At 42.1% G+C, this 13,164-nt stretch overlaps 1 protein-coding gene across 5 annotated transcripts in view; it reads left to right on the top strand.

Annotated features, from left to right (window-relative positions):
- The window catches only part of ENOX2 (ecto-NOX disulfide-thiol exchanger 2), a 43,092-nt gene extending 30,870 nt beyond the window's left edge, over positions 1 to 12,222 (top strand). For all 5 annotated transcript variants that reach the window (XM_072042861.1, XM_072042860.1, XM_072042859.1 and 2 more), the window contains 7 exons: positions 1,362 to 1,476; positions 2,382 to 2,563; positions 4,234 to 4,341; positions 4,697 to 4,753; positions 6,008 to 6,116; positions 7,167 to 7,252; positions 10,853 to 12,222. In XM_072042861.1, coding sequence (XP_071898962.1) covers positions 1,362 to 1,476; positions 2,382 to 2,563; positions 4,234 to 4,341; positions 4,697 to 4,753; positions 6,008 to 6,116; positions 7,167 to 7,252; positions 10,853 to 10,984 — 789 coding nt within the window. In that variant the 3' untranslated portion in view covers positions 10,985 to 12,222. The remainder of the gene's footprint in view (positions 1 to 1,361; positions 1,477 to 2,381; positions 2,564 to 4,233; positions 4,342 to 4,696; positions 4,754 to 6,007; positions 6,117 to 7,166; positions 7,253 to 10,852) is intronic.
- The last annotated feature ends 942 nt before the right edge of the window (positions 12,223 to 13,164 follow it).

The following is a 13,164-nucleotide window of genomic DNA, read 5'->3' as shown; positions in this document are numbered from 1 at the left end:
GTCTGCCTTGTTCTTACCCTCTTCCCAATGCAGTCTCCAAGTTATCCACACACCCAAACTGAAAGGATGTGCATTTCACCTGTTGGCTGAGCTTGGTTGAGGTGTGTTTGGTGCTAGCAAGCAGAGTTTTTGAAAGCTTCAGGCCATTAGAGTAAAATCTGCAAAGAGCTGAACATTGATTTTATTTCAAAAGTAGGTCTTCTGTGTCTTTTCTCCTACAGCTGTTTCTGGGATGTGTAATCTGAGTGAAGTTTGGGTAAGCTGACATCAGGTAGGGAGACTTGGCCGGCTGTGCTAGCCTCTAGTGAGTATTTTTGGCACCTCTGTTGTCTTGAATACTGGCCATTGCTTTCTGAATATCTCTTGTGCTGCCTTTGTGCAGGGGGGTAAGTCTGGCTAAGTATTTCCTTGTATTGCCAACAGGGCAGTGTGGGTCTGTGCAGAGTTCTCTCCAGCCTGAGTAGGGGACAGAGCTGAGGGATGGGTGAGTTTGGCTGGCTCTGCCTGGACAAGGTGAAAGGCATGGAAAGGACACGTGAGCAGGAGCTGGGGTCTCTCAGAGGGCACTGTCGCAGTTCCTTTCTGATCCCTAAGGTGGAACAAGGCTGCGACAGAGGAGGGAGGATCTCAGCAACTGCAGGGGGAGTCGGTGTGGTACAGGCTGAGCCCTGGTAGTTGGCACAGATGCAGAAGGGAGAGAAGCTTTGAAGCTCACCAGGGTTGATATGAGTTAGGAGGTGCCTGGGCAGTGTCTGGCCTCTATCTGTGTACTTGCAGTTCCCTCGTCTAACTGGCACGATCTCCATCTCAGGTAGGTTTTGTTGTAGCCACGCGGCTGTGTGGAGCAGGCACGCAGCACAGAGGAACAGAGTGAGGCAGCGCTGTGGATCACAGCTATGATCACACTGCAGCACGGCAAGGTTCATGGCACGGGGCACTGCTCAGGAAGGTGCAGAGTACATTGTATGGCAGGAGAAAGAAATGCCAGGGAGGTGTGTCAGGTTGCATACTGTGTATGTGAGGACGGGATGACACTGGCTGCAAGAGAGTTGTACAGATGTCAAGCAGGGCATGTGGGGAACAAAGTTAACCAAGAAAGAACCCTGCAGACAAGGCTAGTTGCCTGCCCTGGGGTGAAGAATAGAAGGAAGATGGAGGAATCAGTAATGCCAGTAGTGCTGACAGATTGACTCATGCTAGACATCATTCTAGATTTAGTAGTCAGTGCCAAAAATTTCTATCGTTTCCCTTTTCTTGTATCATGGAGTTGCAGTTTGCAGACTTAGATTTCAGTGTTTCTGTATCCATCTGGTTGGTTCCTTATAATCTGTATTGAAAAAAACCTGCTTTCTGAACCTTAGGAAATCCGTAACATTCATAATGATGAACTAATGGGTATTCGAAGAGAGGAGGAAATGGAAATGTCTGATGAAGAAATAGAAGATCCATCAGAGATGAAAGAAACAGAAGAATCAGGTAAAATCACTTTTTGCAGCTCTTACATAAAACACATGTCTCTTTAGTGGAGTCTTTTATTAGCCCCACTCAGATCTGACTGTTTATGTGCTGCTGAGGTTTAAAATTTTGCGTACAGTCTCTCTAACACGTGTTCTGCCTTGTATTAACCTCGTTAAACTTGTGTGTATTCATGCAAATTCTGAAGGACAAAGAAAAGGTCATAACACTGTGACAGTGCCAGAACTTCAGAAGAAACTGAGAAACCTGCTGTAGACAAGCGTGGTATTGATGGACTTCAATATTTAAGCAGTGGGTTTTATAGCTATTTATGTTGGTATCAGATGCTTTACCTTGGCTATTACTGCTGTTCTTCCAAACCCCTGATGTCTTTTTGAATTTGCTGCTATATGTTCTGTTGCAATCTACATAGATTGTTGTATCTACAATCGTAGATATAAAACATACAAAATGCTCTTCCTTTTGCATTTGAAGGTTATGTTATGAGAGAGAGCAGAGGGCTGTTTCTCCCAGCCAGCTGTTATTTTACATCATTTATCGTGGCTCCATTTGGTGCCCGGCTTCTCATTCATTCCTTTCACGTAGATTTTGCATTATTGTAATGCTCGAAATACCTGTCACTTCTTGATTGTTTCTTGTCATATCCTACTTAATTGAGGTGAAGCAGCAAGGTAACAGCTGCAGATATGTACATGATTATTAGAATATTTGATATTTTTTACTAAGGAGTTGTTCTTTGTCCAGAGCAGCTTCTTTCCTAAAGAGACATCAGGAACAGTGGTTGCAATAAATTTATTTTGTTTATTTGGGTTTGTAACTGTGTAGCTGTGAGCCACAGAGCTGTCTACACACTGTGGGGAGAGCACATCATGACTTCTTGTCCCCAACTCTGCTTTGTTCTCCAGCACTGGTGTCACAGGTGGAAGCCCTAAAAGAAGAAAATGACAGCCTGCGCTGGCAACTGGATGCCTACCGGAATGAGGTGGAACTGCTGAAGCAGGAGCATGGCAAAGCAAGCAGGGATGAAGACACAACCAAAGAGCAGCAGCTGAAACTTCTCCAGCAGGCTCTGCAGGGAATGCAGCAGGTGGGCCTAGGTTTTTCTATAGCTGTGGCCTTGCTAGAAAGGCAAAGGGGCTGTCATGCAAAGCATGGGCACAAACAAAGGCATTTTGTTAATTTCAGTGGTAAATGAGAGCAACTTTCTGTCATTTCTGGTATTGCCAAAAAATAAAACAAAAATCTCAAAACAGTGATTCGATATGAGCTGATAAGAGTTGCATGAAAACAATCCATAGTTATGGATTCCTTGTGTGCTGTTTGCTTGACCACATTGTGACTTTTGAAATACTGAGTCTGTGCCTACCTTCCCTTGTAACCCTGTAAATCCTGCCTGCAAGCACAAACAACACGGGGAAATCCAAAGCTTGCTTTACTGCCATTTCTAAAGTTTACTGGATTTTCATTCTCTCAGAAACTGTAGGACGTGTTGTTCTTTGCTGTTTTCCTTATCTAAGTATCAAGTGTTTTGGGTCCCTATACACCTTAACAGTTTTGTCTCACGTATTAAGCCAGACAGATAACCAAAACACAGAGTTCGGCTAATAGTTCAGTTAAGCACGTTATTAAAATTAGAACTTGAAGAGATATTGTGAAGGTTGTGATTGTTTACTGGATGAACCTGTGGTAGGAACTAATTGCATTGGCATTTGTAACATTGGAGGTGGCAGAAGCTTTCTTTGGTCACTGTCAGCTATCCATGTGGGAGGAAATGGCAGGGGCTGCAGGACATAATAGATTTTCCTTTGTGCAGGTGTCAGGGAATTAAGGCTTCTCTATGTACCACTGCCAGGATAAGTAATCATTCTGGAAGAGCACTCTGGAGGATCTACCCTGAGGGAAAAAGATGTTCGTTTGTAAATATTAACAAATAGTGTTTTATTACTAATAATTTTTTTTTTTGTAGATGAAGTAGAAAAAATATTAAAGTATTTTTCTGAGCTTGAAAGAAAGGATTAACTGAAATACCTACGTCTGTATCCTGGTTTGACCTTGGAAGACTGTTAACCTAAAGACTTAGCCATATTAGTGTTTAATCTTCTCTCATCCTGGTGCCATGATCTTGCCCATCTCTGAAAGGCCCAGTGGTGATAGCAGTTTTCTGAGAATCGTTTTCTTCTGGCTCTGATGGGGAATCAATCATTTTTTTCCTCTGTTGCCCTTGTCAGATTCTTGATTTGTTCAGTAAGGTCTTTGTACTCACATGCATTCAATACAGACACATTCGAGACTACAAGTTTGTTCTCAGAGCAGACCATTGTATCCACAACCACAGCCTGGTTATCCTTGATAGGAAAATCATTCTGCTGATCTCTGAGATGCGGTTTGAGATTCACTACACCATCTTTCTTCTTAGCTTTGCGTGTCAAGGGAGTGCACGATGTGTTGTGGCAGCTGCTGCAAGCATCCTGAACTGCTGGACTGATGTCGAATGTGGGAGCACTCATCACATTTTTCTGCTATGCTGAATTGTGCAAATAATAGCACAAATTTTATTAAAAGTCATGCTTTTTGTGTATGCTAATAAGCAAAGAAATTGCTTGGGTATAGAAAAGATTTCTTCTTTTTGTGTACCTAACCTTTTAATTGTTAAAATATGATCTGTCAGGTCTGCATGGAGGAGTGTTTATTCATTTTATATTCTTTAAATAGTAGGAGGTGAAAGGCTATGAACTGTGTTTAACTTTTCTTTTCCAGCATCTTTTGAAAGTACAAGATGAATACAAAAAGAGAGAAGCTGAGCTAGAAAAAGTGAGAGAAGACAAGCTAAAGATAGAAGCATTGCTAGAAACCCTTAAGGAGCAGGTATGTGACTTCCCAGTCCTTATTCTCAGTAGTAAATGCAGTCCTTGGATTTCATGGCCTATGGCAGGTGCAGGGAAGAACAGAGTGTAGGAGATGCCTAGACCTGGCTTAGAAGCAGTCTTTAGAAAGCTGGAAAAACTTTCTGCTTAATTGGAGGTTGCATATTAGTAGTGAACTTGCTGATTGATCCATATAGTAGCAAGAGAATCAAGAGAAGCAACTGAGTTTGCTTCTGTTGCAAAAGAGTTTGAATACCAGTAATCTTCAGTGCAGGAGCTTTTGTGACTTTTTGTATCAAAGAACAAAAATAACAGACCATCATCAGTAATCGTTCCTTTTCTTAAACTCTGTGTAGCAAAGCACAGCAGATGAAGAGGACAAGGAGAGAGATGCTATTGATGGCCAAGGGAATGTAAGTCTAAGTTTCTTTTCTGCTGCTTTAGTCAGAGTATTTTACTGAGGGAAGTAGTGACACCTCATTGTAAAATGAGCAATTGTTTAGCATTTGATTTCTTCTGAAGTGTACAAGCACAGTACATACGGACTGTCTATATATGTACAAATGAAACACATTAAACTATCCATAGCAGTTCTGGATGGAAGAGCAGTAGGTATTTCCAATGCTCTGATGTAGAAACGGGCTTTTGTGTGCAAGGTAATTTTTTTGCATTGTCTTTTCAACTAGTCTTCAAAAATGTGTGTTGGATTTCCAAGAGAAAGGAGGCTACGCATTTTCAGTATGACATTACTGGCTGAATTACAGTTCCTATATCAATCGGAAGCTAGCTTTGTTTCCACAAAGTGCACACCATTACTTTCTCCTGCAGAAGCAAATTATAGCCTGTTTAGGCCAGGACTGTGCAGTTTCAGTCCTGTGTAATTCACAATTGCTCTAGAGTAAGAAGCTAATCAAATCCGAGGAGCCATTTAATTCTATCTTTGTTACTGGCTCATGTCCAGTTCATTTTACTAGTGACTGGAGGCTATTTCCAATTATAGCTGCCTGTATCTCTCAGACCGCTGGAATTCAGGCTATAATTTAGGAATAAAAGTCAGTCATGCTTTTAGTGCAAAAACCAAGTATTTGCTTCATGTGTAGTCTTACATTTATTTGGGGGATAATAAATTATGCAAAATTCTGTTTGATTCCAGTACCACAAACTCAAGTCAAGGACGGTCTGATCCCAAATCCTTTGCATCCAATAGGCTCTTGCTTAATCATACTGCCACTGTTAAGGCATTTCAAAAATGAACATCTGTGTCTCAATTAGTCACTGCAAGACTTCCTTTCTAGTCTTTTTGTTTGGCTGGTTGAGGGGTTTGTTTGTTTTTGTGTTTTTAAGGCTCTTGCAGAGTAGACATCATACCAGTGAACCAGGGACAACGAAAGTGCATGTTATGGCATCTTACTTTTACTTTATGGGCTTTAATCTAGTTTGGTAGCTCAGACACGCAGTTTCCAACGGCAAAATGGACATCAGTGTGTTTTGTTGGAAGCATTTTGCGGAATAAACAATAGATAAAGCAATGCAATGACTCACAGACACAGTAAGACAAAAATACAAACTCTGTCAAGTCGTACTGAGCAGCTGTAAGAGTGTGTAAGAATGACTGCGGTGCTCTCGGTGTTTGAAATGGGTCCTCTGTGTTTGTTTTTTTTCTTCAGGAGAGCAGTATGTCCAGAGTTTGTGCATGCAGTCAGGAGAAGGAAGGTCCAGTTGAGAAGACACTGAACAATAGTCCTGTGAAATCTGAACGAGAAGCTCTTTTAGTTGGTAAGGCCTTTTGATGGACTTGGTGACAATGTTAGAGACCGGCACTGAATGGGAGTTGCTTCAAATGGCCTCACAGCTTCCACTGGCCACCTTTTGTTCCTTGGGTTGTGCCAGTAGAGGTGGGAGTCCTCACAGCCTTTAGTCTTGGTGGTGGTCAGGGTTTCACTCGGTGCATTGCTCACATGGAAATCTTGTGCCATGCACTTTTCAGTCACAACCACGGTTATTATTGAAAAATAACCTAATAACCTAACACTGCATGCTACAAATTTTCAACCAAAAGCCAGTAGCTGAAAACAAATTTTGAAGCACTGAGTGGGAGGAACAGAAGTTCTCTTCTTGATGGGACAACATAGCTTCTTTCTTGTCACTCAGCCTAGTTCTCTTTGGCCATCCCTCCACATATGATTTGAGAACAACAAAAAATGATTTACTGATATTCGGATGGGTCTGTTTGTGCCAGATCAAGGTCTGATGTCTGCACAGAAAAAAAGGGGACTTTCAGGAAAAGATCATAGGCACTACCTTTTACTTCAGATGATGGTCAGAACTACAAGTTAGTATTTTGGATTTACAGTTCTGCCTGTGAGCTGGAAAAGAGTCTCTGTGGGACAGGTTACAAACTTGTGTTGCTCTATTTAACTGAATGCTGCAGGACTTGTGAGATGGGGCACACATATCACTGCTTGCTCTCTCCATTTGCCTTTTCCTGCTCCTTGAAGTGATACATCTGGAGCACAGCTTTCCCTCTTCTTTAGCCTTGAATCCCCACATTTATGATAACCTCTTGCTGAATTTTGACAAGGATCATCATGGGGCACGTTACCATTACTCAACAGGCATTGAGAGCAGTGAGGTCTGTTTTAAGTGCTAACCAATTGCATCAATTTGCTGTTGTTTCCTTTGCAGCCTGTGGGCCAAACTTCACTGTATTTAAAAGCAAAAATGCCTGATAAGATCCCTGTGTTCTGTACTAGCAGTGGCAGGGAGCTGGGGTTCCTAACTAACTCTTCTCAAGAGAATGATGTTTGTGGTGTTCCTTTTTTCCAGGAATAATTTCAACATTTCTTCATGTGCACCCATTTGGAGCAAGCATAGAGTACATCTGTTCCTACCTGCAGCGCCTGGACAGCAAAGTAGGTGTACCAATATCTCCATTTCCCCGAGCAAGCCTAGGCAGCACGTTTGTGTTCTGAGTGTGTAATTTCATCCCTGGGTATGATGCTGGTTGGGAGTGAGAACTGTAAGAGCTCGTGTCCATTACCTGGAATAATTTGTTGGAAGAGGACAAGGGTAGGGGTGAACTTTCTTCATAGCTTCTGGCTTAGCCCTTATAATTAGCCCAGCTTAATGTTAACCTAAATACGGAGCTGATGTTCTTATTGTTAATGTTTGTGTGTGATCCTGCTCGTAAGTCAAGAAAACCCTTTGACACTAAGTGTATTTTGCAACAGTGAATCCCATGTTTAAAATCTGTATCTGAAATGTATTTGTGTTTATTCTGTTTGTTTACTGCCTTTGTTTCCCTTATCCTTACGACTTTCAAGATAAAAGAGAAAATAACTTGCCCCTTTCATACTGTTCATTGTACTGCTATGCCACTGTATATATTCTATCTAAATTGAACAGACCTAATGTCTTCGTGTCTTTGTGAAAAGTTTTTCCATATTTCTGATCATGTGGCTCTTCATCGACCCTTTTCTGTCTCTGTTTTGACACTTAGAAATTAAATCATTTTTAGGAGGATGCTGTGCCTTAAACTCTGAGAGCATAAGGATCGAACCACAGCCCCTGGTACAGAGGTCTGTGCTAAGTGGAGGGATCAAGTTCTTGGTGCAGAGCTCAAAAAGGGCAATAACAAGAAGAGCACTTGTGCATTTTCCTTAGTACAAGGAGAAGCTGCTGTTTCCTGCATTGTTTCTGTCTATTGCTGGCTTCAGACTCCTTATCAGAGTAAATGGGGAGGGACTGACCTCCCCATTAGAGGGGCTGACCTGACCTCATGGCAGCCTGCAGCTCTCACGAGGAGAGCGGAAGGGCAGGCACTGAGCTCTGCTGTCTGGGGACAGCGACAGGACCCGAGGGAACAGCATGGAGCTGGGACAGGGGAGGGTCAGGCTGGGGGTTAGGGAAAGGGTCTGCACCCAGAGAGTGGTCGGGCACTGGGACAGGCTCCCCAGGGACGTGGTCATGGCACTGAGGCTGCTGGAGTTCATGAAGTGTTTGGTCAACACTCTCAGACAGAGGGTCTGATTTTTGTGTGGTCCTATGTGGGACCAGGAGTAAAACTCTGATTCTTGTGGGTCCCTTCCTGCTCAGGATATTCTGTTACTGTGTAAAAAGTTTTGAAGGTTCTGGCAAATTGCATCTTGCTATTCTACTCTACTGATATACTTTGATCGTCTTCCTTAAAGTGCTCCATGAACAGGATACTTACCATCAGGGGAATCATCTCTTGTGCCTGGAACCTTCTCGGGCTGCTTTTGTTTATAACTTAGTGCTTAATTTTCCCCATTCTAAGAAAGTGATCAGGCTCACTCCATCCCTTTAATGACATACATAATAGTTCATCTTCTCGTGCAAGTTCTGAATTTGTCTAAAAGGCAAGCAGCTACCTTTGTTTTTCTTTGGAGCTCCTAAAGGAATGCTGCCATGTATTTCATCAGACTTCTGACATTTCCTGTTTGTGATTTAAAATGTAGGAAAGTGCTTCACTTCATTGGAAATTTCTGCTTAGCAGAATTTCTGCTTAGCTTAGCAGAAAACTACAGTGAAAAGCGCATCCTTTAGTCTCTGCAGTGCTCTCAGTCCTTTTTATTGCTTGCTGATGCCTGGGTAACCTGCTAACTTCAACAGGATTTGTGTGTGTGATCTCTTAGAAGGTCTTCCCATTTCTTCTTCAGGTTACATCTTAACGTTCTTGTCTTCATTACTGTGAAAGCTAGGTAGTAGTTGTGGTTTTTGTTTTTAAAGTCTACCTGGTTTTGGCTTGAGGTTGGGCAGGTCTAAAGAGAGCACCTCCCCACTTCTGGGCAACACCTGTTTTTTTTTGAAGCCGCCAGCAAGGAATAAAGGACGATCTTTCCCCTATTCACTGCCTATCAGTCTCACCAAGTAAGCCACCAGGTTAGCAGACAGTGCAGAGGTTAAAAGGGCAGTTTGGAGCCTTGAAATAATCCCAACAGAACTTCTCCAATACTGCAGTGAACACTGCAAGTGCTGATGAGTAGAATAGATGATGGCTATCTTGGGGTGTCTCCTATCTGCTCCATGTTTTAGGTTGAACTTCTTCTTTACCAAACCCACTGCCAGCCTGAGCTTGTGCTTTTTCTTTGCCTTAAAACTTTAAAACTGTCATTTCTACCTGATTGGAAAACAGAATGATGACAAAAGTGCACCTCTCAAACACAAACCCATCTTGCAAAGCAGGTGCTCTTGATCTTTATCACATGTCAAAGAGTTTTCATGCACTCGCACACTAATGAAGCCTTAAAAGTGAATATACATTCTGCTACTTCGTTTTCTCAGTGGTAAATGGTAGCCTGCCCTCTTGAAAATAAAGAACTTTTCGGCCTAGCTGAGTCCTACCTGAAAACTGTGATTCTTGCTGGCATATGGTAAAAACAAGTGAATCAAAAGAACTTCTTTGAGAGGGTCAGAGTCAAACATGACTTTGAAGGATGGTAGGAGAAATGGCTCAGGATTATCTATTGGAAAATCCAGTTATGCATTGTATTAGACAGCATGAAGTGGGATCAGACTTGACATTACAGAATTGTTGCACTGAAACCACTGTGTTGGAGGTGGAAATGAAGCAGCAGCAGGAGGCATTGCTGAGGTGTGTGGTCCATACACACCAAGCTTGAAGCACAGCCCCTGAAAACTGACAGTACTGCAACAGCAGGACTACAAACTGTGCAAGCTCTAAAGGGTATTAAAACCAAAAACAGTTACTGTGGTAGATCAGCAGAATATGTAAAAAGATGTCACATTCTCTGCAGTCTTGGAAAATACCCACATTTTCATCCAAAAATGTATCCTAATGTTTCAGCTATCCAGCAGGTGGATGAGGTTATTGTGCAGTCAGCTCTTAACATGTGTCAGAGCAGTCTCAAACACATAACAGAAGCAAACTTGAATTGTTATTAATACAATAAATAAATTTTTAATGGTTCTGCTGCAGTAAGAAAACAGATGCAGGCAATTGAACGTAAGGTGGACACAGCCTTTGCAGTTTTTATGTCCTGAAACTTGCAGCATCTTTGAGTTTTTTTTCACTTGCTGAACTTTAATTGTATCTAGTAAATGCCAGAACAGTCAAATTTGTGAATCAAAAGTCTCCATAAGTTCCCAATTTCCCCGATTTCTGTATGCACTAGCTGAGAACTCTTTCTCAAAGCAGTGGTAGTAGTATTTACTGTTCACTTACATAAATGCTTGGGAGTTTTTAATTCATTATCTTGCATTTAACAGTGAAAAACATTGGACGTTCTTTTTACCCTTTATTTATTTTTTATTATTATAGCTGCAGCCATCTCACCCCGAAGTGTGACAGTAGCACAACTCATGCCATCCCAAAGATATCACCATTAGTATTTGGACAAGAGATCTAGGGAAATCCTAGATGTCCTTTAGCAATTAAATGTGCTTGAGTTTGAATGTAACCAGTCATTTCAGGGCTTCTGTAACCAAAAGCATCCTCTTTTTTTAGTGAAAATTTCCTTTTGTTTTCACAGATTTGCACCACCGAAGTGGAAGTTCTCATGACCAGACTTCAAACTACGTTCAAACAGGAGCTGAGTGGGGTTGGGGCCAGTTTAGAGAAAAAATGGAAGTTTTGTGGTTTTGATGGGTTGAAAACGACTTGAGCTTCAGTTGAACTGACTTAACACTGAAAACAACAGCAGGATGTGTGTGTCAAGAAAACTTAGGATGCCTCTTACCTCTGTTTATGACGATTATCTTGCACGCATGGGATAATATGTAAGTGAAATTTTAAGTCCAGAGTAGCTCTAGAAGAAACTTGAACTGCTGGAGCTTCTTTGATCAGTTATTTTGTTAAGAAGCAAAGTGCTGTTTGATACATTTTGTGTACAAAGTTCGTCTGATATTTTTAAGCCCATTGTGTTGACCACATGTTTTGCCAATGTTGTATGTACTGTGTGTGCCTAAATCTCTCATCCTGTACCTTCTTTTTACTGGTAGGAACAGCCATAGACTGTCCACTGAAGCACCAACAAAAAAAACAAACAACTTTCTGGTTTCTAGAACCACCCAGAGGGAAAAAAATGTCATTTTTTTTAGACATTTATATGACAAAAAATGAGGTATGTTTAAACAGAAGACGACTTAGTTGGCTCAGAGTCGCTATGAGCCTAACAGTCAGATCTTTTTCAAGGCTCTTTTCTCTACTGAAGGTTTAACTGTTAAGCTAATGTGAAGGCAGTGTCACTAGGAGTGTGATTATGGTGGTTTCTCTGAGGGTTTGTGCATTGCAGAACCAGTCTGTAAATAATTTTCGATGTAGGAGGTGTATTGAATTTTCTACTGATCTGGGTAGAACAAAGGGCCTACGTCAGACCTGTATTTTTCTAACAGCTTGCCATCAAATTTCTCCATCCGCTTCGTTTTTGAGACTGAGCTTCAGAAAGTGCTAGAAAACAGCACAGACTTTTCTCCTCCTGAATCTTCCCCAAGGCTGTACCTCACATTCTCAGTAAACATCAGGCTCCCCAGCCCTCTACAGAAGGTTGGTAAGATATAGGGTAAAATGCTTTAAAAAAACAAACAAAAAATCTAAAACCAACCAAACAAACAAAACCCTGCGCTCTGGCAGTGGATGCCTCCTGGAGCTTTCGAACCTAGTGAGAGATCTGCACGTAGCTCATGTTGGCACAGGCAGCAGAAATGGGTGGAACAAACCTTTCTGTTGGGACCAGGCTTCCCATGGGGGATGAGGGGGGAAACTACCTGCTCACTTTTGTTCCTGACACTGAAGGACTGCTACACTGGAAGCATATGAAAAACCTTTTTAATAACTCTGACTATTTGTGTCACTACAGGTGAACATTGTATTTTTAAGGAATAAACATTTTTAATGTTCAAATCTTGGCTTTGTTGCTTTTTTTTTGTTTTTTCCTTCACCCAACTTGCATTGTCTGCTATAGGAAAGGGAGCGCTCCATCACTAAAATGAAAGGTTTGAGGCCAAGCCCTCAGTGAACATGGGGCTTCGCTGTCCTTGCAGACATCTGCTCTTCAGCCTCTGCCCCATGGTGTATCTAGACGCCAGGCTTCTTGCTGTGCACATCCTGGTCTGCTCTTGAAAAGATCAAGAGTCACTTTTTGTCACCTACCAATCATCTGGACAGGGACAGCTTTAGGTGTGAGGAAAGTTCCCAGCTTCTGGAAAGTTTCAAGTGTTGACTTTCAGAAGTGCTGGGATTTGAATCCAGCTTCCCCTATGCTGAGCTACGCTCTTGTCCTCAAAAAAAGCAGACCTTGCAGACTAGGCACAGCTATGGTGACTAGGAGGCAGGGTAGAAGCCTGCTGCTGGTGGCCGAAGTAATCCAGGAGCAGAGAGATTTGGGGTCAAATCTGGGCTGACACAGAACTTGTTAGAGAACTCGAATCTGCATGCAGGACTTGGTTTCACCTACAGCAAAATTCAGGCAGGATGCCAAAGCTTGAACTGGTTACAGGATTTTAAAACGAAGAGTAACAAATGTGACAAAGGTCAGCACTTAATGCTTATATTGAGGGGCAAGTGAAAACTGCGGTCCAGAAAAGGGTGGCAGAAGGCAGGTTTAGGAACTGTCTGGCCAGCTAGATTCCACTGGAGCAAGAAGGTAAATCAACCCAAATTACGAGTACTTTTACAGCCTCTCCTGCCACTAATACTAGGAGTCCCGAAATAACCCTTGCTGGTGCAGCAATGGCGTAAATATTAATTCTGTCTGTGCTTCTCGGTTACCAGTGACTAGTAAAGAGGATTTGAGCCAGCAGAAAGGTATGCAGATCTTTCCTGGACGATTTGCAGAAAAGGACT

Source organism: Anas platyrhynchos, chromosome 10, assembly GCF_047663525.1.
Source record: "Anas platyrhynchos isolate ZD024472 breed Pekin duck chromosome 10, IASCAAS_PekinDuck_T2T, whole genome shotgun sequence".
Taxonomy (NCBI): domain Eukaryota; kingdom Metazoa; phylum Chordata; class Aves; order Anseriformes; family Anatidae; genus Anas; species Anas platyrhynchos.
This window is presented reverse-complemented; position numbering and strand designations above follow the sequence as displayed.